The sequence below is a fragment of the Hyperolius riggenbachi genome, chromosome 4, assembly GCF_040937935.1.
Source record: "Hyperolius riggenbachi isolate aHypRig1 chromosome 4, aHypRig1.pri, whole genome shotgun sequence".
NCBI lineage: Eukaryota > Metazoa > Chordata > Amphibia > Anura > Hyperoliidae > Hyperolius > Hyperolius riggenbachi.
In genome coordinates, this window is record NC_090649.1 from 130,744,621 (window position 1) to 130,768,278 (window position 23,658).

The window sequence follows — 23,658 nt, forward strand, 5'->3', positions numbered from 1 at the left end:
GCGGTGCTGTACAAAGTAAGACACGAACATACAGACAATGGTATACACCAATATACAAATTACATAATTGGTGACAAAATACAAAAACGATACAGAATACAAGATACAGAATTGGTAATGACAGTGATAAAAATAACATGATGAAAAAAATGTAGGATTTCCAAGACACAAAAAGGGGAGAGAGCCCTGCCCTTGGGAGCTTACAATCTTAATTCAAGATGATGGATACAAATGAATGACTGTAACTCTGTATCACATGCATGTCTGAGTGAACAAACCTTGTCCCGCCCCTGTGCATTCTGTGATCAAAGTAGTTATTGTTTTTGTCCTAGTTACTCTCCCAAAGTTACTACCAGCTTCATTAGACATTGAGAACTGTTCCATCCACTAGTATTGCTCTGGATGCAAATTCCTTACAAGTTAAAGGAAATGTCCAAGCAAAATAAAAAAATGAGTTTCACTTACCTGTGGCTTCTCCCAGCCCCATGCAGCCATCCTGTGCCCTCGTAGTCACTCACTGCTGCTCCAGTCCCCTGCTGGCAGCTTGCCGACCTCGGAGGTCGGCGGCACGCATTGCGTACATTTTTACGCATTCCCGCTAGCGCAGGAACATTAGCACATACATTTTTACGCGTTACTGGTTTAATGCGTACATTTTTACGCATTAAACCAGTAATGCGTAAAAATGTATTTGTTAATGTTCTTGTACTAGCGGGAATGCGTAAAAATGTAAGCAATGCGTGCCGCCGACCTCCGAGGTCGGCAAGCTGCCAGTGGGGGACTGGAGCAGCAGTGAGTGACTACGAGGGCACAGGATGGCTGCATGGGGCTGGGAGAAGCCCCAGGTAAGTGAAACTCATTTTTTTATTTTGCTTGGACATTCCCTTTAACACAAAAGCTGTGCACTTTGTATAAATCCTGTTCATCATTGTTTCAGGTCATTGGGTTCCATTTTGTAACAAGCAATGTACAGACACACTGCTTGACTTCTAGCCAAGGTGTGTGTAGTGTTCTATGGGTGATGATTTTGAATGGTGGTGAGGTGAACAAGTGGTACTTCATGGCAGGGAATCTATTTGCAGTTTATTCCCATTTTATCCCCACATCTGTATTCTATAACTTTGATATGAGAAATAATATTTATGCTGTCGATTTGCCTTTTTCTCTCAGATTATCTGAACAGACAGTTGTTCCTGCAGTGCCGAGAGCCACGCCTGTGCCAGATAACACATCTGTATGGGAGCTTCAGACAGCTGCTCCTCCTCAGCCAACAAGTGAGTGTTTCTGCATTCAGCTTCTGCACTTGATAATTTGCAAAGTGCAAAAAGATATAGCGGTGTGAAAATGAACCCGCATCCCTCCTTAGTTTATTATTGCAGCTTTCACACTGAGTAGTTTCTCAAATATAAATATCAGCCAAACCTGGATAAACACACGCTTTGTACTGTATTATGTTTTGTTTCATTTATTAAAGTGTTATCCAAGTGAAAATCTAAGGCAAGGTTCACACTTATTGCATAAAGGACAACTGTAGTGAGAGATATATGGAGGATGCTATATGTATTTCCTTTTAAGCAATACCAGTTGCCTGGCTATCCTGCTGATGCTCTGCCTCTAATACGTTTAGCAATAGACCCTGAACAAGCATGCAGCAGATCAGGTGTTTCTGACACTTTTGTCAGATTTGACAAGATTAGCTGCATGCTTGTTTCTGGGGTGATTAAGACACTACTGTTGCCAAATAGACCAGTAGGGCTGCCAGGCAACTGGTATTGTTTAAAGGGAATAAATATGGCAGCCTCTATATCCCTTTCACTTCAGTTGTCCTTAAAAGGGTACCATTGGATTGCAAATGCCCACCGTACCTTTTTCTGAGTCTGCCATATCACGCACTAGTGCGCAGGCGCTGGCCCAGCGGGACGGGTCATTGATAGCGCTATTGTAGCCAGAAGCACTCTGCGCATGTTTTTCATGACATTTGTGAGCCAATAGAAGGGGGGGATTGAGAGAGCGGTGGGCATGAGGACTGCTTCCTGTATATGTCTGCTTTGAGGTCCTTTAATGAATTAATGTGCAAATTTATGCTGTAATAAGTACTTTTGCGTTTTCACATGCATGAAAAAAAAAAATTTGGTGTGAACCCTGCCCAACTGTCATGGCTACACAAAATCAAAATCTTTCATTGTCTTTCAGTGTGGGAGGGAAGCAGTGTGTGGGACCTGCCTGTAGAGCCTACATCTCAGGGAGCATCAAGAGAGCAGCTGGAACAGATGGAGAAAGCAAAAGCAGCCAAGGTAAAAAAAAAAAAAAAAGGGGGGTCCTGTCTTCCATGTTGGTTGATTCCAAATGCAAATGAATATTTTGGAGCCATTCATCAAAACAGTGATTCAGTATCTGTACTGCTCTTCCCTGAAGTGAGAGGGATATGGAGGCTTCCATATTTATTTCCTAAACAATACCAGTTGCCTGGCTGTCCTGCTGATCCTCTGCATCTAAAACCTTGGTGGCCACTCGCAGGCACCCTGGTGATGCGCTGATCCACCTTTGCGCAATTTTGAATTTTTATTTGGTAGCGCACTCAGGCTATGCATATGCATAATTTAGGATTAGTTAGTGTTAGGGCCCCTCCCATGGGGGATGACTTCTTCGCAGTGGGAGGGACGAGTACTTAATAAGTTGCATGCAATGACCCTGAAGAAGCATGCAAATCTAATGTTTCTGACTGAAGTTTGCCTTAATCTAGTCGGACTTCATTTGCAAGCTGCGTGCTTGTTTCATTTGTGTGATCCAGATACTACTGCAGCCTGAGAAATCAGCAGGGCTGCCAGGCAGTTGGTATTGTTCAAAAGGAAATAAATATGGCAGCCTCCATATTTCCCAGGAACGTAACAATAGACCCTGCAGGGGGGCCAAGAAGCTGCAGGTGGCCCGTAGGGGGAAACGTTTTTTTTTCCCTACCTGGAGAGACTGACCACTAAGGGCACAGAGAGAAATAATGCTATGCTGTCTGCACAATTGTTCTAATGACTGCATCTGCTCAGCCACTGATAAGGAATTATACAAAGTTTTGCAGACAAAGATTTGTAGACAGTCCTTAGTCAGTGTGCAGCATGGTCTTGTGTACAGCGCCAACCTCTCTACCGCTCCCGAAGTGCTCTGTACTGTAGTAATGCTGGAGAAGTCTGCCGAGCCAGTTCTGTGTGAAAACATGCACGTTGAAGCATGCAGTGCTGCACTGCTGTCTGTTTCTATCTGCATGGGGAAAACACATTCAAATGTGCACTAGCCAGTTTATTTAAAATTAGTTCTCAGTTTACCTGTGCAGAAAGCGAGGGGGGTGGGAGGGTTCCATCCAAAATTTTGCAGGGGAGCCCAGTGATTTTTAGTTACGCCCCTGATATTTCCGCTCCCTTCAGGTTCCCTTTAAGTGCAAAATATTTTTTTTTTTTTTTTTTTTGGGTGGAATAACATAATCTATCTTTTTAGATTACAATGGTTACTGTGCTCCTGGGCTTGTTTACAGGTTTTAATCAATTTTTATTCCTTTTATTCATCTAAAATGTTGTGTACATTTTGAATGTATGTACATTCTCCTTTTATGTGGGTTCACGGAGTAACTGAATATTTCCTGTACCTAGGCACATTTGGGTAACTTGCTTGGGTAATCATCTGCATAAGGTTTAACCACTTGACCACAGTGGTAAACCCTCCTAAAGACCAGGCTCTTTTTCATAATTGGCCACTGCAGCTTTAAGGCCAAGCTGCAGGGCCGCACAACACAACACAGCACACGAGTGATTTTCCACCCCCCCCCCCTTTCTCCCCACCAACAGAGCTCTGTTGGTGGGGTCTGATTACCCCCTAGATGTTTGTTTTTCTTTTAATCAATATTTATGTTCGTGTTTTTTTTTTTTTACTGCTTTTTACTATTTCTTTATTTCTTTTTTTGAAAACCCCTCCCTCCCCCCAGCCGGCCAATCAGGTGATCGGCTGTCATAGGCTTCTGCCTATGAGAGCCGATCGTTCTCTTGTCTCCCAGGGGGACAGCCGTTTCACAAGGCTGTCCCCAGTGCAGCGCTGCTGCTGATCGCAGCGCTGCACTGTGTAAATAGACAATGATCACGCCGTCTAACAGTCTCCCGATACTGAAGACGGGGCGGAGCTCCGCCCCGAGAAGATGCGCGCACCCCCTGCGCGCGATCTCCTTCAGTAGCCGGTTCCAGAACTTGACGCTAATTGGCGTTAGGCGGTCCTGGGGCTGCCACCGCGGCCACGCCCATTGGCGTGGAGCGGTCTTTAGGTAGTTAAAAATCACATGTAGGTTTCAGGGGTTTTTACTCCTTAAGGCTCCTGACAATTTTGACATGTCAAGCTTAAGCTGAGTACACACGTACGATAACGATCGTTCAAAAACGAACGATAACGACAATTGGACCGATAATCGTGCGCTCCAAATTTTCTAACGATCGTTTTTTGGGACGATAACGACCGTTATCGTTCAATCCGACCGATCCAACCCGGCGGATTTTTTCGAAAGATAATCGTTCAATCGTTGCAGTGTGTACAAAGATCGTCCGATAACGCATGTTCTTATTGCCTGTCATAACGTCACTTCCGTTTGCGCACGCATTTTTTAATCGTTCGTCGTTCAGTACTTTATACTTATATCGTTCACGTGTGTACACAATCGTTCATTACGAACGATCTTTTCCGTCTAATTTGAATATCGTGTAAACGTCACGAATCGTTCGTAACGAACGATCTTTATCGGACGTGTATACGAACCTTTACTTTGGGTAATATTTTTTTCTAAGCGCTGTCTAATACCATAGTCATTCTATACGGTTTTTCATTTTCACCCTTCCTATTTTTCACATGACAAGTGCCACAGTTATAAAAGGCCTCAAAACGTATTGTTTGGCTTGTCCTGATTAAAATTATGCTGCATATACCATATTTCAATAATACTAGTTGTGCATGTAGCGGGCCATTTTCTTAAAGGAGTCATCAGGCAAATTGGACAAAATCTGCTTTACTCACCTGGGGCTTTCTCCAGCCCCTTGCAGCCGACTGTCCTACGCTGTCACCTCCGCTCTCCGCCGCTGTCGCTGCACGGTGCAGAGGACGGCCTTGAGGTTGCCCTTACTGCGCAGTAAGCTGTGGACAACGTGCACATGATTGACAGCGGCGCTTGACGCGCAGACGCAGTAAGGGCGACCTCGAGGTCTTCCTCTGCACCGTGCGGCGGGAGAGTGTAGCGGTCAGCTTGGGACAGTCGGCTGCAAAGGTCTGGAGAAAGCCCCAGGTGAGTAAAGCAGATTTTGTCCAATTTGCCTGATGACTCCTTTAAAGGGAACCTAAACTGAGAGGCATATGGATGTTTCCTTTTAAACAATACCAGTTGCCTGGCAGTCCTGCTGATCTCTTTGGCTGCAGTAGTGTGTGAATCACACACCTGAAACAAGCATGCAGCTAATTCAGTCTGACTTCAGTCAGAGCACCTGATCTGCATGCTTGTAGAGTTGGGCGAACAGTTCGGCTGTGTTAGCCGAACTGCAGCCGAACTGTTCGGCTGCCCAACCTGTCATTTTGATGTGGCTCTTACTACTTCCGGGTCGCAATGACCCGGAGTAGTACGTCTGCGCTGGCCTGGCGGAGCGCATCCTAGATCGCGCTCCCGTTGCGGGGCACTCTCTGCGCATGTGTGTGACGTCACACACATGCGCAGAGAGTGCCCGGCAACCAGGGATTCGTCCACAGCAATTTCCCGGTGTGCGGTATACACATCCATAAACACTGCACTTAGGTGGGTCAACAGGGTTCTCAACTTAAACAGTCATGGGCAGGGTCGGTATGTTGCACACTTTGCGTCTTGTCATTTAAGTGTAAAAATGTTGACAACAGCTCAAAACGCTGCCTGGGCATTATTGCTGGATAGAGGGGTGTATTGTGATAAAGGTCCCTGGACCAGTACATTTTTATCTGGGGCTTTGGGGTGATACTCATGCTGAGCGTGAGGCCTACATAGGCCTTCATTTCGGGCACGTTGGTGAGGTGCCATTTTCTGGGGATATAGCTGATTGGGTGATCAGCTAAAAATTGTAGAGCAAAATACATTAGTTTGCTCTACTAAATGCTGCCACATTGCCTCTGTCATAAAAACCTGGAAAATGTCAATTGGTGCCTGATTGACAATGGACACTGACACAACAGCGGTGGCTGTGAAGCTTGGGCTGTTGGGCGCAGCATAATCTGCGGCGGACTCTGGTCTTTTATTTAAGGTTATTTTTTCAATTTTCCTTTTGATGTGCTATCTGCCACTGTTAAAATAAACCTACCATTGAAATGATACTGTTCTGAGACTTCATTTCTTTGTCATTGGACAAACTTACAAAATCAGTGAGGGGTCAAATAATTATTTCCTCCACTGTATATACCGTATATTCCAGCGTATAAGACGAATGGGCGTATAAGACGACCCCCCAACTTTTCCAGTTAAAATATAGAGTTTGGGATATACTCGCCGTATAAGGCTACCCCCCTCTTCCAAAGCACACTAAATAAAAAGTTAAAAACAATCATATACTGGTGCTATGTATGAACAGATACTGGAGCTGTACTGTATGAGGTACCCAGTATATAACAGTATATAGGTGATTGACTGGTTGGATTGGTCAACTCTCCTTCTCCCTAAGCGGATTGGTCACTTCTCCCTGTTTATCAGAGTGGTATGGTAGAATAGAGTGCACTGTACCCATAAAACACGCTTCTTTCACCCTTCTGGCCCATCTTTGTATCCTATTTACCTCCTTCTCTGTCTCTCAGATCTCGCACTTTTATGCCTGCGCCGCTTCACTGCATTTCTCAGCAGCGAGATCTGAGAGGTGGTAACAGGATAGGGCATATCTCCCGGCATCAACGACACCCGGCGTATAAGACGACCGCTGACTTTTCAAATGATTTTTAAGGGTTAAAAAGTAGTCTTATACGCCAGAATATACTGTACGTCGTGCTGTCATGAAGTGGTTAAAATGAAAAATCCATATCCTTCTCAGTTTAGGTTCCCTTTAAGCCTGTGCGTATGTTGAGATTGGATGCGTTCGCTAGCATGTCCCTTTAATAAACCTAAAAAAAAAAAAATTACTTTTTTCTCAACTTTAATGATCCATTCACATAAAATGTGTGCACAAGCACACGGAGGCAGCAATTGGTGCAGCATATGTGAGTCTTACGTCCAGAAACCTACACGAGACACTGAATTGGACGTGGGGTTTTTTTGTACGTGTCCGTTTTTTTTAATATGGTGAACTCTTTAAAGTGAGTCTGAAGTAGAATTAAAAAACAAAAAAATACTTGAGGAGATAAGGCCCTGGGTCTTAGAGCCTCCTGTTCCTGTCCTCACGGTGTCCTTGTTCCCCCACAGGCTCCTCTGTTTGAATCTCCTGCCGCTGTAGACTTCGGCAGTCTTCAGAAGCACTCAAGCTCCCGAAGACCGGCTACTCTGTACTGCGCGAAAGAAGACAATTGTGCATGCGCAGTAAGGAGCAGCCAGTCTTCCGGAGCCTGAATGCTTCTGAAGACTGCGGAAGCCCAGGGGAAGCAGAAGAGAGGAGTCTACAACCGACTGGTCGTTATACTGCTAACCAGGGAGCCTGCAAGGGAACGCTGACACCGAGAGGAGACCAGGAAAGTTCTACAAAGACCGAGAGCCTTCCCTCTCCTTAGGTGAGCATCTTCTTTTATTTTCGCTTCAGACTCCCTTTAAGTGACAAAATCACCCTCCTTTTTCATCTGTTATAAAAGCGATTTGATTTTCTTCAAAATATTTTACCTAACGTTATAAGAAAACTAACAAAAATGCCAGCCAATGATGAGGAGATGTCATACTCTTACAAATCTTCCACAATGTTTAGATGGAGCTGTTGTGGTTGGAGATGGTGGATTTTTTTTTTCTGCATTGTTCCAATTTCTAAGCAGATTTAAACTGGTCCAATCTAATACAGCATCTGCTGACAGTATCTCATTGATCACCTCTAGTGGCCACCCTCCTTTGTCCACCATTTACTGTATTCCCACTATCTGTACTCTCCATTTCAGCTTAATTTAATATTCTGAGCTCTCCTTGGCTGTGCACATCCTGTGCTCAGATTCATTACACGGCCAGTGCTGCCATCTATCGCGAGTTCAGGGATAAGCTGCATATAATACATACATGCCACAGAAACTCTCTGAAGAATAGCATTATGTAGCACCAACCTATATGTAGCATCTTCTTACAGTGTTAAGACGCTTACACGCCGTATTTATTTCAAACGACCGGTCCGTCAGGACTCCGGCGGGACGGTTGTTTTGCCGACAGTTGCACGTGAGTACAAGCTGTCGGCAGACTGATAAGACTGAGCGGATCAGTCAAAAACAGTCTCATCAGTCTGTTGACAGCTTGTACTCACGTACTACTGTCGACAGAACGACCGTCCTGCGGGAGGATCTGACGGACCCATCGATTGAAAAAATACAGCGTGTGTACTCGCCTTTAGAAGGCAGAATTAAAACCGGAAACCCAGGGGACTTGTTATAACTGCTTTGTCTCCATGGGCCTGATGCACTATGCAACATTAAAGGTGCTGCGCGCAGGCAGCACATGGCAATTTCACCATTATGAACACCAGGGTATCGCCGCCCATTAACCTATTAGCACCATTAATACTGCTTGAAAATGCATCAATTGAATTCCACCTTGGCAGAATTTGTATGATCCACTTTCAAGCTGCATAAATATGCATACAAAAGTAGTGGAAATGCATGGGGGTAATTCTTCACTAGTTTGGTTTCCTGGGCTATAATCCCTCTTGTATTGTAGCTCTTTGAGAAGTTTTCTCCATTTGTTGCTTATAGCCTTGCAATCAGGACTTTGCTGGGTGTATATTGTGTTAAGGGGTCACTCATTGTGAACTCTGACCCATATTGAAACTTCAGAGCTTACTATAGAAACTAGATTCTACTGTATGTCCTTAAAGAGTAACTTCAGCCTAAGCAAACATACAGTCATTAAGTTACATTACTTATGCTAATTAAAATAGATAAGTAATATAATCTCTTACCCACCCTGGTTTAAAAGAGGCAAATGTTTGTGATTTCATGGGGCAGCCATCGTTTTGGTTAAAAGGATGTGACATTGAGCATGAGACACAGTTCCAACTGTCCTGTGTCCTGAGCACCTCTCCCAGTTGCTAGGCAAAGAGAATAACATCAGAAATCCCATCATGCTTTGCACAGCATCAGGGGAAAAATGCACAGGCAGTTTTCTTTGGTGGGGTGGAGCTTAGCTAAAAATGCAGCTAAAATTGACTTTGGTAAGAAAAACAAAGTTCTGATGCTGTGAAACACCAAGCCTTTTCAGTGCTGCGGAGTAGATTTTTCGTCTGGAGGTTCACTGTAACATCCAAACAACTCATTGTTGGTCTGCTGCTGAATGTTATACCTGGAGTTTGTATATGCCAACAGTGTGATTACCACCAGCCTTCCCACTTCTGAGCAATTGATATTTGATAGGTTTATAATTTTACTCGTAATTGTGCCTTTGCAAATAAGAGAACTTGTACATGTAGGTAACACTGTACTTTTGAAAAAATACACTATACCGTGCCTTACTTTTGTAGATTGAACAGGAGAGAAGGGAGGCAGAGTTAAGAGCCAAACAAGAAGAGGAAGAACGACGACGACGGCTTGAAGAAGAGGAGAGCAAGAGAAAAGAAGAGCTGGAGCTTGCACGGCGCAAGCAGGTACTGTGATCAGTCTTAGTTGAGGAGCAAAAGGAAAAAATGCAGGGTTTAATGGGAGCCCAATCTGGTGCAGTGGTAATTTTGAAAATAGGATGTGACAGACACAGGTGGAGTAATACTTACAAGTGTGGGTTGCTAAACAGGCAAACACTTCATAGAGCATGTGAGGAAGTAACGTCCCCACTCAGCCTTAAAGGACATCCGAGGTGAAAATAAACTGATATTAGATTGTATCTTTCCTCCTTCTTCTAAAAATGACTTAAGTCAAGTCTGCTCAATGACACATCTATTGAATGTATGCCAGAGCTAAATTTATGAACTATTGATTGATTTTTCTCTTTCCTGCTCTCAGAAGCCATTTACTGCCAGGAAAGTGTTTTATGGTTGTAATACCTTTTCAATCAGGGTCACGCTATAGTACAACCCAGTCCCAACCCAGACAGAAACTGTCATTTGCATACCTGATGTTTAACTCTTTCAGGCAGAGAAAGAAAAAAAGGAACAGCATATTAATTTGTGTTTGGCACTGTATATACACATATTTATCTCATCCTGTCACGTCACCTCTGTTGTCCTTGAGGTTCAAATTAAAAAAATGAATTTCAGGTGCAGGATATAAAGTTAGGAACCTTCACAGGGGGAGAAACAATAAGAATCCATGAGAGGCATCCAAAACATTTAAAATAATTAAAATCCGATACAAGAGAAGGTAAGTGTGGGCTTACCTGCAATAATCCACTAAAAGTAAGATTTTAATTTTATGCAAAAGCTACAGAAAAAATCAAAACCGCATTTCACGGCCTATATCCGCTTCCTCGGGTGAATAAACAGTGCTAGGTTCATAGTGGTGTTGAGCTGTGAGCGCCCACATCTACAAATCTAGCACGTTGTTTTTTTTCGTGTAGCATTTGAATAAAAGCCTGAAAGTTGCATTCTGTGGATTATTGAGGGTAAGCCCACACCTGCCTTCTCTTGTATCTGTTTTTAATACTTTTTAGGCACCTCTTGTGTTTTCTCATTGTGATCAGTTCAGGGTGACACATGTATAGAAATAGGCTTACAAGGTGCATTGACAAGTCTAGTAGTTACAACAGGTTAAAGAGGAACTTCAGCCTAAACAAACATACTGTCACAAAGTTACATTAGTTAAGTTAATTAAAATAGGTGATATAATCTCTTACCCACCCTGCTTTAAAAGAACAGGCAAATGTTTGCGATTTCATGGGGGCAGCCATCTTTGGTTGAAAGGAGGTGTCAGTGAGCATGAGACAGTTCCAACTGTACTTTGTCCTGATCGCCCCTCCCAGCTGTGCGCGCTAAGCAACGACAACATCAGGAAATTCATCATGCTTTGCACAGCATCAGGGGAAAAATGCCCGAGCAGATTTCTTTCATGGGGCGGAGCTTAGCTTCTCTGCAGCTAAATATGAGGCTTGGGTAAGAAAAACAAAGTTCTGATGCTGTGAAACTGTTAAACACCAAGCTTTTTCAGTGCTGCTGAGTAGATTTTTAGTCTGGAGGTTCACTTTAACTTTTTATGGCCGTAATCATGTGTTCTCTTCTAGGAGGAAGCTCTGAGGCGACAGAGAGAACAAGAACTGGCACTTAGGAGGCAAATGGAAGAAGAGGAGAGGAAAAGGGAGGAAGAACGAAGGCTGCTAGAGGAGAGGAGGAGACAAGAAGAGGAGAGGAGGCGACAGGAAGAGGAAAGAAGGCGGCTTGAGGAAGAAAGGAAGAGAATAGAAGAGGAGAGGCAGAGAAAAGAGGAGGAGAAGAAAAGAGAGGAGGAGGAGAGAAGGCAAAGAGAGGAACTGCAGAGGAAACAAGTGAGTGGTTGTCATGGTCTTTGACTTTTGTTGTCACCATACTTATTACTGTAACACTGACTGGTTGTTTCTCTAGTAATCAGTCAAGTCTATCTTGGATAAGAAAAAAGCTGAATATTTTAATGTTTGTATCACCCATATAGATAGAAACACCACTATACTGTGTTCCAGTACATTATTTATGAATAATGGTGAGGGAAGCATCATAATACATTCATAAATCCCAATACAATTGCTAAGGGGTTTTTCAATGTGATTTTCAGAGTAATTTTTGAAGGAATGTGCACTTTTGCACATTCCTTTCTGCTGAATTGCTCCAAAAATGGCTACATGCTGCAAGATTGTGATTGTAAACAAATCACGATGCTGCTATGTTAACCTCTTCATAATGTGACTCTGCAGTAGCGCTATGGTGATCTGTGTTTTGGGAGTTTGTTGCTTTATTTTGTGGGGAATTGCAACACATGGATGGAAACATCCTACAGTGCAGTCTATGCACTCCTGATGGCCATGCAGATAGCATTACTGAAAACACACCTCAAACTACAAATGTGAGAAAGGGGCCTTCACTTTCTCTGCTGTTGCCCAAAGGACTATTGAATAGAGAAGAATATGGCTGCCATGTTTATTTCCTTTTAAGCTATACCTGTTGCCTGGCAGCCCTGCTGATATATTTGGCTGCAGCAGTGCCCAAATCACACCAGAAACAAGCATGCAGCTAATCTTGTCAGATTTGACAGTCATCTCATCTGATACATGCTTGTTCAGGGTTTATGGCAAAAAGTATTAGAGGCAGAGGATCAGCAGGACAGCCAGGTAACTGGTATTGCTTAACAGGAAATAAATATGGCAGCCTCCATATCTCTCACTTCAGTTGTCTTTTAACCACTTCCGGATTCTGCAAACGCTTATTTACGCCCCTGCAGTATGTTTGTTTACCGTCGCCGCCACAATCGCTGCACTTCCCCGTCTGCAATCGCCGCTATCCCGTCCCCTCTGTGATCGGCATACCCAATCACTGAGGCTGCGATGACTCAAAACCTCCTGCATTGTTGAAGAAAATCCCGGCAGATACAAAATGTAAACTTTGTTCAGTGTGAAATTTATTCTACACAGAACTCCATCTTGTGGCCAAAAAGTAAAAATACATCCAAAAACAGTCTAATATACTAACCCATAGGATAATGAAATAGTTTTTTTATATATATATTTTTAACCCCTTCCTCCCCACCCCATAGTTACCAAAATAAAACACTTGTAAAAAAAAAAAAAACACCATTAAAAAAAAATTATATATATATATATATATATATATATATATATATATATATATATATATATATATATATATATATATATATATATATATATATATATATATATATATTGCTACCTTAGAGAATTTGTTAATATGTAATTAGTCTTGGAATAATTATTATAATATAAAAAACACTAAACGGAATTTAATTTAAACGTTGTAATAACCGGGACAAATTAGCAAAAAAAAGTGTCTGTTTCATCATCAATAGCACATTTTATTTTTAAACTACAATGGCTGAAAGCTGAGAGTGTTTTTTTTTTCCATTTTTTTTCTACTTCTTTGCAAAATACATATAAATAAAATAATGGTTAGCAAAAAGTACTGCCCAGAGAAAGCCTAGTTTGTCCTGCAAAAAATAATATATAGGTCATGTCAGTGTGATAAGTAGCAATAAAGTTATTGGCAAATTAAATTGCTCTGGTCCTGAAGGCGAAAAAACCTGTGATCCTGAACTGGTCAAAGAGGCTATACAGCCTGAAATTACAATTTAGCTTTATACTGCTATCCCGTTGCTGAAAAAACACCATTCTCTTTTTTTTTTTTTTTTTCTGTAGAAAGTAGACAATGGTGTTTTTCAGGTAGGTAAGCTTTTTTTTTTTTTTTTTTAATGAATAGGATTTGGTTTATTGTTCAGTGAAGATAAAGTACATTTTCATCTGTAATTTTAAACATGTATGAGGGCTCTTTTACGCTACATGCTATTATGATTTTGATGCAGTTTTGCATGCGATTTGTTGTTTTCCCTTCTCGTGTTGCATCCACTGGAAAAAAAAAATTCTAAATCACAATTCAGATTTGTGATTTTCAGTGTAAAAGAAGCCTGAATCAAGTTTTCCTCCTTTTGTGTGTGTTTCTGCCTAGTTGTCTACTACTTACTCACAGTTTAGATTGTGTCAGTTTCCAGTGTAACTTCTGTTTGTGTACAGGAGGAGGCAGCGAGATGGGCTCGGGAAGAGGAAGAGGCTGCCCGGCGACTGCAGGAAGAAGCGCGGGTGCGACAAGAGGAAGAGGAACGCAAAAAGCGAGAAGAGGCTCAGAGGCAAAAAGAGCTCCAGAGACAGAGGCAGCAGCAACAGGAGGCACTTAGACGCTTGCAGCAACAGCAGCAGCAGCAACAGCTGGCACAGATGAAGGTAATAGAAAACTCATTGCCTGCTTTGCCAAACATACCTAGAGCTGAAACAAATGAAGGAATATGCAGTATTCTTTAAAAAAAAAAAAATTAGCACAAACCACACAGCCGCACAGATATTGATTTTATGAGAGCTTGCAGTAAATGTCTAATCTTTTTTTTATCGTGTCGTTAGCGCATATATAATTGTAGGTGCTGTAAATAATGCTTATGTGAATTTAGACTTGTTTTTTGTAAAGACGTGTGTCAGGAACAGGCCCGCGGCACGCCCGCGTATATGGTTCCCGACTGCGGGTTTGACCAGATCCAGAGGGGAAGCAGCCTTAGTCAAGCTACCACAAGGCTGTGACCCCTCAAACACTTCACTGCCACCACTGACTGTTGCTAGACACGTCCACTCTGCTGTGGAGTGCTCAGCACGCAATCCGCGTTTTCGTATTCGGGTCAGCTTTGCGCATTAGACCGAATACGGGAACGACACATACACACACACACACACACACACACACACACACACACACACACACACACACACACACACACACACACACACACACACACACACACACACACACACACACACACTCTTACACTGTAGTGTTAGCCACGCCGAGACTTCCCACTCTGCTGTCGAGCACGGAAGTGCCCCATACACTCAATGCAATTACAATCTTATACGGTAGTGTTGCTCAATCATACAATCAGGCATGGACTTATACACCGTTACACTTCAGTCCCCTCTACTAGGCTATGAGTGTTAGTTTAGTACAGCAGAAGTCAAACTTATTAAATAACGATTTAATATTCCAGGAAAAAAGTGGAACGATGCAGAAAATATATACAAAAGATTTACAAAAACAAAGTAAAAAGTTACAAAATAAAAGTTTACAAGGATACAAGTACAAAGATACACACAAGGCTATTTGCTTACCAAAATAAACAGGGATCAAGATAGAAGAACCTTGGACTTGTTTTTTGTGGACGGACACAGTACTGGTTGGACCAGGAGCCCACTTAGCTTGGACCTGGAGTCCACCTAGCTTCAGCTACCATCAGGAGCGGACTGATTTTAGGTATCTGCCCCTGCCTTTTATTTGGACGGGGGAACTAGTTGTAATTAACTCTCCAGACGTAATTTTATTCTCTGATTGTTCAGTTTGTCATATCCTTTCTGTGATATGCGAACTTCCCAGGTTTTTCCTGTACACTTTTGATCTTTACAGAGATTTCCCATCTCCAGGTGACAGGTGACAACCTGAGCAAGGTTTTCAACATTCCAGCAGGCTGTCCTATGTAAATTCCTGGCTCCGGCTGGTGTGGTCTGCTAGATGACACATCTGAGACAGTATTTCACAGCAGATCAAAGGTGGGGACTTGACTGCTCTTGGCATAATAAGCCATTTCCTGGCCAGAGGCTAGTTAGCCAATTAGCAGCTCCTGCTCCTATTCACAATCGTTCACGTTCAGATGCAAATGTAGTTGTCATTGACATATGGACAATCACCTTAACAGCTTCCTTGGGCCAGGTGACAATATCTTCACAAGCCAGCTGCCTGACTGGCCTCTTAACATACATACACATCTGAAGTAGTACCCAGTAGACAGAAAAATGCAAGAAATATGTTCCTGTATTATCCTTAACATCATCAGCACCCCAATATATCACCACAACGTGTCTAAATCAGGGGTCGGGAATCTTTTTGCCTGAGAGAGCCATAAACGCCACATATTTTAAAATGTAATTCTGTGAGAGCCATACAATGTTTCAAACTGGGACAGTGCGCATGCGCAGCAGAGGACTCGTCCCTGTTGCCATGGTGATGTGTATACATTTGATCTGCCAGGCAGCGGAAGTATAAAACACGTGTTCAGCTTCTCTTGGGTTTCAGCAACATCAGCAACTTCCCAGACAGGAGAAATACCGACTAACAGCTTGTACAATTAGCTAGCGGAGTTGGCGGTTGATTCACTTTGTAGGACGAGATCCCTGCACTTTGGCCCCAATAGGCTGCCTTTTCAGCGACAGGTAACCTTTTGGGCCAATCAAAGTGTGGGGATCTCATCCTACAAAACCACTGGACCTGACAGGGTCCACAGTGGGACAACTGGAGCAGCCATTCGTTTTGGGGTAGCGTGACTAAGAGTGCATGCTACAGCATTAGTGTGCCTACTTTGATGTTATTTGTGCTGCTTGATCAGTGTAGCTCAGTGAATCAACCCCTACTGATTTGTATGTGAGTCAGATGAAGCCATCAAAAGAGCCACATCTGGCTCCCGAGCCATAGGTTCCCTACCCCTGGTCTAAATGCTGCATATTATGAACATGCCTTTTTCTGGCCTAATTTGTATTTTCATCTCTCAGCTACCGTCTTCATCCACATGGGGGCAGCAGGTGAATTCTGCGTTATCATCTCAGTCAGCGTTGTCTTTGGCAGAGATACAGAAGCTTGAAGAAGAGCGGGAACGACAGAATCAAGAAGAGGTGTGTTGTTGTTTTTAGTAATTTGTTGGTGGTTTTGTGGTTTTTTTTTAACCTCCTTGCCGGTTATCCCGAGCTCAGCTCGGGGTAACCTGCGCAGGAGGATTTCTCAGGCCCCGCTGGGTCGATTTGCATAATTTTTTTTTGTTACAAGCAGCTAGCACTTTTCTAGCTGCTTGTAACATACGATCGCCGCCGCTCGTCGCCTATCCGCCGCGCCGAGCCGCCCCCGCCCCAGACCCCTGCGCAGCCTGGCCAATCAGTGCCAGGCAGCGCTGAGGGGCGGATCGGGATTCCCTGTGACGTCCATGACGTCGGTGACGTCATCCCGCCCGGTCGCCATAGCGACCGGGGAAGCCCAACAGGAAATCCCGTTCTGAACGGGATTTCCTGCTTACTCTGATCGCCGAAGGCGATCGTAGTGGGTGGGGGGGATGCCGCCGCTCAGCGGCTATCATGTAGCGAGCCCTCGGCTTGCTACATGATTTGGAAAAAAATAAAAAAAAAAAAGTGCTGCGCTGCCTCCTTGCCGGGGAGAATTAGACCGGCAAGGAGGTTAACAAGTTTTGTGGGGAGGTGATAAACATTACAAAAAACCATTGTTGGTACTAAATTACGATGACAGTGGTTACACAATAATGAGTCATTGATATACAGTGGGTTGCAAAAGTATTCGGCCCCCTTGAAGTTTTCCACATTTTGTCATATTGCTGCCACAAACATGAATCAATTTTATTGGAATTCCACATGAAAGACCAACACAAAGTGGTGTACACACGAGAAGTGGAACGAAAAACATACATGATTCCAAACATTTTTTACAAATAACTGCAAAGTGGTGTGTGCATAATTATTCGGCCCCCTTTGATCTGAGTGCAGTCAGTTGTCTATAGACACTGCCTGATGAGTGCTAATGACTAAATAGAGTGCACCTGTGTGTAATCTAATGTCAGTACAAATACAGCTGCCCTGTGAGGGCCTCAGAGGTTGTCTAAGAATATTGGGAGCAATAACACCGTGAAGTCCAAAGAACACACAAGACAGGTCAGGGATCAAGTTATTGACAAATTTAAAGCAGGCTTAGGCTACAAAAAGATTTCCAAAGCCTTGAACATCCTAAGGAGCACTGTTCAAGCGATCATTCAGAAATGGAAGTAGTATGGCACAACTGTAAACCTTCCAAGACAAGGGCTTCAATTCATCAAAGGGTGTTCGATAACAAAACCCCAGTCCTTAAAATACCGCATTCGGTATTTTACACTTCACTGTGCTAATTCATCAATATTTTCCCATGTGTGGTAGAGGTTCGTTAAGTTACCGAAGTACTACGGCTTCAGTTCATCAAAGGCTGTTAGATAACAGCAGAGTGGTGCAGAGCATCTTGGAATGTCCATGTGTTACAAGCTGATAACAATAGAAGGCATCCAGACATCCCTTTAGATGTAAAGGTGTTATAGTTACTGTTATTTATACTGCCTCTGCTGCTCTGAATCTGTCGATCAGTCTTTCTTAACATTTTATTTATTTGCCACAACGTAGATGAACTTCCTGGAGACATTACAAATGCCATGCTTGGTGATTTCACCACCAGCATCTTTGCATTATCAAACAGGGCCTGAAAGGGTTACACCACCGAAGGGAATCTGGGGATATATTTTGACCCGTTCTCTCTGCTCACTGCTTGGGGGGTCTGAAAGCTTGTGTGGAGAAGCCTGTGTGACCTATCAGCAGCACTTGCAGGAGAACAGGGGATGTTTCTATTGGCTGCCTGCTCCTGCTAATCATGAAAACATTCACACAGAAGGCTTTCGAAGCCTGTAACGACAGGGGAGAGCTTGAGATAAACACCGAATGTGTTATCGAATGTGGGAACCTTGATGAATTAACATTTGTTGAGCACATGTCGGTAATTTATCTCATTGCTGTGTCATTTCAGCTTCTCATTCGGTAACAGCTTTGATGAATTAACATTTTCTAAAGTGCTTCGTTAAGTCAGCTGTTTTCAGCATTACCGAATGCGGTAATGCTTGATGAATTGAAGCCAAGGTCATCCACCTAAACTCACAGGCCGAACAAGGAGAGCGCTGATCAGAAATGCAGTCAAGAGGCCCATAGTGACTGGACGAGCTGCAGAGATCTACAGCTCAGGTGGGAGACTCTGTCCATAGGACAACTATTTGTCATGCACTGTACAAAGTTGGCCTTTATGGAAGAGTGGCAAGAAGAAAGTCATTGTTAACAAAAAGCATAAGAAGTCCCGTTTGCAGTTTGCCACAAGCCATGTGGGGGACACAGCAACCATGTGGAAGAAGGTGCTCTGGTCAGATAAGACCAAAATGGAACTTTTTGCCCAAATGCAAAACGCTATGTGTGGCAGAAAACTAACACTGCACATCACTCTGAACACACCATCCCCATTGTCAAATATAGTGGTGGCAGCATCATGCTCTGGGGGTGCGTCTCTTCAGCAGGGCCAGGGAAGCTGGTCAGAATTGACGGGAAGATGGATGGAGCCAAATACAGGGCAAACTTGGAAGCAAACCTCTTGGAGACTGCAAAAGACTTGAGACTGGGGCGGAGGTTCATCTTCCAGCAGGACAATGACCCTAAACATAAAGCCAGGGCAACAATGGAATGCTTTAAAACAAAACATATCTATGTGTTAGAATGGCCCAGTCAAAGTCCAGATCTAAATCCAATCGAGAATCTGTGGCAAGATCTGAAAACTGCTGTTCACAAACGCTGTCCATCTAATCTGACTGAGTTGGAGCTGTTTTGCAAAGAAGAATGGGCAAGGATTTCAGTCTCTAGATGTGCAAAGCTGGTAGAGACATACCCTAAAAGACTGGCAGCTGTAATAGCAGCAAAAGGTGGTTCTACAAAGTATTGACTCAGGGGGCCGAATAATTACGCACACCCAACTTTGCAGTTATTTATTTGTAAAAAATGTTTGGTAAATGTATGATTTTCGATCCACTTCTCACATGTACATCACTTTGTATTTGTCTTTCACGTTGAATTCCAATAAAATTGATGCATGTTTGTGGCAGTAATGTGACAATGTGGAAAACTTCCAAGGGGGCTGAATACTTTTGCAACCCACTGTATATATAAAAACATGTTTGGTAAAATGTAAGACACATAAGTCTGCAGCATATGCAATGTTTAAATATAACATGGCTTCTGGATACACAGCCATATACAGCAGCTCTGTACTCGCATCCACGGACTACATTTCCTGGCATGCATCGCAGCGTGTGCAGAACACTGCCAGGAACCACAAGATCCTGCAAATGCTGCCGGTTGGGTGGAGAAGTCACATCCCGTATGGGCTGGAGGCCAACGTAAGAGATAAGTAGTGGTGCTCACCTCCACCCACCAGCATACACTATTATGAACCTCCTTTATAAGGAGGTTAATTAAAAAAAAAAAGAAAAGAAAAGATGGTGCGAAGGTCGCTTTAAGTCCGATTGTTTGCGAGCTTCACACATACACTTGTTTTCAAAATTATTCAACCCCCAATGCTGTAAAGAATTTTAGGGAATTTATAGTATATAGTGTACATTTGTAATTGTGTTCAGAATGAAATCTTACAAGGACTTTTTTTAAAGAACCAAATGCAACTAAAATGACATCATTGTTTTTGTAATACAGTATTAAATGTTTTTGTCACGGACGGTTGCGGGGTCGCAGGCGCGTCCTGGAACCGCCCGTGAAGAAAAACGATCGCATTCGATTCCCTGCATCGATTGCGCTTCAAATCGATACAATTTGGGTTGAGTGTGTAGGGGGAGCTGAAGTCCTTTTCTTAGCAGAGAGAGCACCATCCTAAAGGCTGGATGGCTCTTTTGATATGCTAATGAGCCTGGGCCCAGAGAGTCCCTGGCTTCAAGCTGTGCGGATGGCCCATCCATCAGGTATAAGGTGACACCTAGCTGATCTCATGTAGATGTTAATTAACCAAGGGGTGATCAGGATGCCTAGGTGCAGCCAGGCAGGCTACAAATCTCCGGGAGGTCTTGACACCTTGCTCACTGGTAAAGATCAAAGGGAAGCCAGCTGTTAGGTTTATTCAGGATGTGTTCTAGCTGCTGAGTCTCATAGCATAATCCATAACTTCCCAGATCTGTCATATTTCTGGGGTTCCTGAGATGGCAGCTTCGCCAAACGTGGGGGAAGTGTAGCATGAGCCCCGGTGCTGGTTCTGAGGAAGTTTCAGAACATTCTGAGGTAAGGACTGCCAGTTAGGCAGTTTGAAAATGCCCTGATGATACCACAGGGGTCCCACCCCTCATGTCTGGTATCAGGGCGCTGGGTAAATCGAGACAGACCTGAAAATGTTAATAAATCTGCCCTGACCTGTACGGTTCTGTGAGATAGAGCCCATATATGGGTAGATATGATTTCTAGCCCCCAGGATAAGGGGAGGGCTCATCTCATCTTCTAAGGGGGTGTATGGCTCCCCGCCCTCACTCCCTCCTACTGAAGCAGGGGCATAAGAATGGCTGAGGACCCAAACTCAGTGTCCTCCAGACTGAAACATCTTGCACTCATCAGATGCCAGCTTGAGGATATGCTGGCATCCACCTGGTCTGAACTCTGAACTCAAATTGAAACCCAGAACTCTGTTTTCCCACAAAAAGGACATCTTTCCAGGAACTAAGTATTTTTCTCCCTTCTTTTATTTTTTATACTGGCTATTACTGTTTTAATAATTGTTGATTTTAATAATTGTCTGTATATATTAATTATTTATATTGCGTGAATAAACGACTTTCTCCAAGTCATTCACTGTCTGCTACCCTGCTTATCAGCACACACAGAACTGATCCCGGGTCTCTGAAGATACGCTACTGTTTGTTTGTTGTTGGCTAGACAGAATATCGTGTGTTTAACCGTTTTATTCGCAGGATTAGTCAGTTAATGGGCTCCACGGTCCCATGGTAACCGCGGTGGTGGCAGTACCCTGAACCAGTGGGTGAAGTTGTAATCACCCGTGTCTCACAGGCTCCCTTCTGAGTTGTCTGCGGCTAATTCTTAACGGTTCCTGCGCATTGACTGCGACCAGAGTTCGCACGATCTGTGCGCTGGCACCGTTTAGAAGGCTAAGTGCGGTCAGCCACTAGGGCTCCTGTGACAGTTTTTTTGCGATTTTTTTTTTTTTGCGATTTTTTTTTTTTTTTTCACTGACACAATTATTCAACCTCTTAAAGACTACCACTCTTAAGAACGTAGGTTCATTCAAGTGTTTTCGATCAGGTATTGAAAACACCTGTGGATGTTAACGAGTAGCAATCAAGCATAATAAGCACCAATTAGGCAGATTTAAAATGACTGTGATACTCAGCTTATTCTAGACATTTACTGGTGTGTTTACAAACATGGTGAAGTCAAGAGAATGGTCCAGGAAGACAAGAGAAGAGGTGATTTCTCTTCACAGGAAGGGCAATGGCTATAAGAAGATTGCAAAGATGTTAAACATACCAAGAGACACCATAGGAATCATCATTCACAAATTCAAGGCAAAGGGCACTGTTGAAACGCTACCTGGTTGTGGCAGAAAGAAGATGCTGACTTCAACTGCTGTGCGCTACCTGAAGCGCAAAGTGGAGAAAAGTCTCTGTGTGACTGCTGAGGAACTGAGAAAAGATTTGTCAGATGCGGGTACTGAAGTTTCAGCTCAGACAATAAGGCGCACACTGCGTACTGAAGGCCTTCATGCCAGAACTCCCAGGCGCACCCCCTTGCTGTCTCCAAAGAATAAGAGTCGACTGTAGTATGCCAAAAGTCATGTGGACAAACCACAAAAGTTTTGGGATAGTGTTCTGTGGACTGATAAAACAAAATTAGAACTGTTTGGGCCCATGGATCAACGCTATGGTTGGAGGAAGAAGAACAAGGCCTATGAAGAAAAGAACACCTTGCTTACTGTGAAGCATGACGGTGGGGTCAATCATGCTTTGGGGCTGTTTTGCTTCTGCAGGTACAGGGAAACTTCAGCGTGTGCAAGGTACCATGAATTCTCTTAAAGTAATACTATCGATACCCAAGTGTTCTAAAATGACAATGTACAAATAATGTCTAAGTAGCTGTGTAAACATTTTCCTACTTTTCATGTTAAATATCAGAGGCAAAAGCTGTAATTTATTGACGGTAGGATTTAGCTATATTGGGACAAATCAATTGCAGAAGGGGTGTCTGCTTCAATGCACAGCCAGAGTTGCATATCAGACTACAGAAAGCAAATATCAAACATATCAAACTCTGAAAGCAAAAACTATATGAGAAAGCTGCGACAATTAGTTACATTTCCTCTGCTCTCTTCAGACACTTCAGTCAGAAACAGAGCTCCCAACAGCTGCAGCTCCTGTGTCCTGTCTCTCTCTTTCACACACAGAGCTACACATAGAGTTAACTGATCAAGTGTGAGGGGAATTTCCCCTCTCCTCGTGGCTCAGTCAGCTGTCAGTTTTGGTCAGTAAAGTTTGAATGTATTTTGCTAACAGTAAACAAAGAAGTTGCTACTAAAATGTGTACACCAGTACTTAGCAGCACTTCCCAAACAATTCCTGTGTCAATTGAAAAAAATATGTGAATCGATAGTATTCCTTTAAGTACCAGGAGATATTGGATGAAAATGTGATGCAGTCCGTCACAAACCTGAGGTTTGGGAAATGTTGGACCTTTCAACAGGACAATGATCCCAAGCATACCTCCAAGTCAGAAGGAAGTGGAACACCGCTCAACTGCACCGTGTAGAGCAGTGCTGGACCAAAGGCAGCCAGGCCCGGATACTGAAGCAGGATTAGAAAGGATGTGGTCCGCAACAAGTTCTCTACACAGATTCCGTAATTTATTTAGGACGTGTCCTTACAGCAAATATAAAGTACATAAGCTGACATGTTTCAGGCCATTCGGCCCTTAATCATGCGGACCACATCCTTTCTAATCATACCTCCAAGTCCACTAGAGCATGGTTGCAGATTAAAGGCTGGAACATTTTGAAGTGGCCATCGCAGTCACCAGACTTAAATCCGATTGAGAACCTCTGGTGGGACTTAAAGATAGCAGTTGCAGTGCGCAAGCCTAAGAATGTGACTGAATTGGAGGCTTTTGCC

At 43.3% G+C, this 23,658-nt stretch overlaps 1 protein-coding gene across 11 annotated transcripts in view; it reads left to right on the forward strand.

The window, feature by feature from the left end:
• GIGYF2 (GRB10 interacting GYF protein 2) overlaps window positions 1–23,658 on the forward strand; it is a 237,301-nt gene that overhangs the window by 182,769 nt on the left and 30,874 nt on the right. For all 11 annotated transcript variants that reach the window (XM_068280676.1, XM_068280675.1, XM_068280681.1 and 8 more), the window contains 6 exons: window positions 1,171–1,274; window positions 2,194–2,294; window positions 9,660–9,782; window positions 11,348–11,608; window positions 13,856–14,062; window positions 16,424–16,543. In XM_068280676.1, the coding sequence (XP_068136777.1) occupies window positions 1,171–1,274; window positions 2,194–2,294; window positions 9,660–9,782; window positions 11,348–11,608; window positions 13,856–14,062; window positions 16,424–16,543 (916 nt within the window). The remainder of the gene's footprint in view (window positions 1–1,170; window positions 1,275–2,193; window positions 2,295–9,659; window positions 9,783–11,347; window positions 11,609–13,855; window positions 14,063–16,423; window positions 16,544–23,658) is intronic.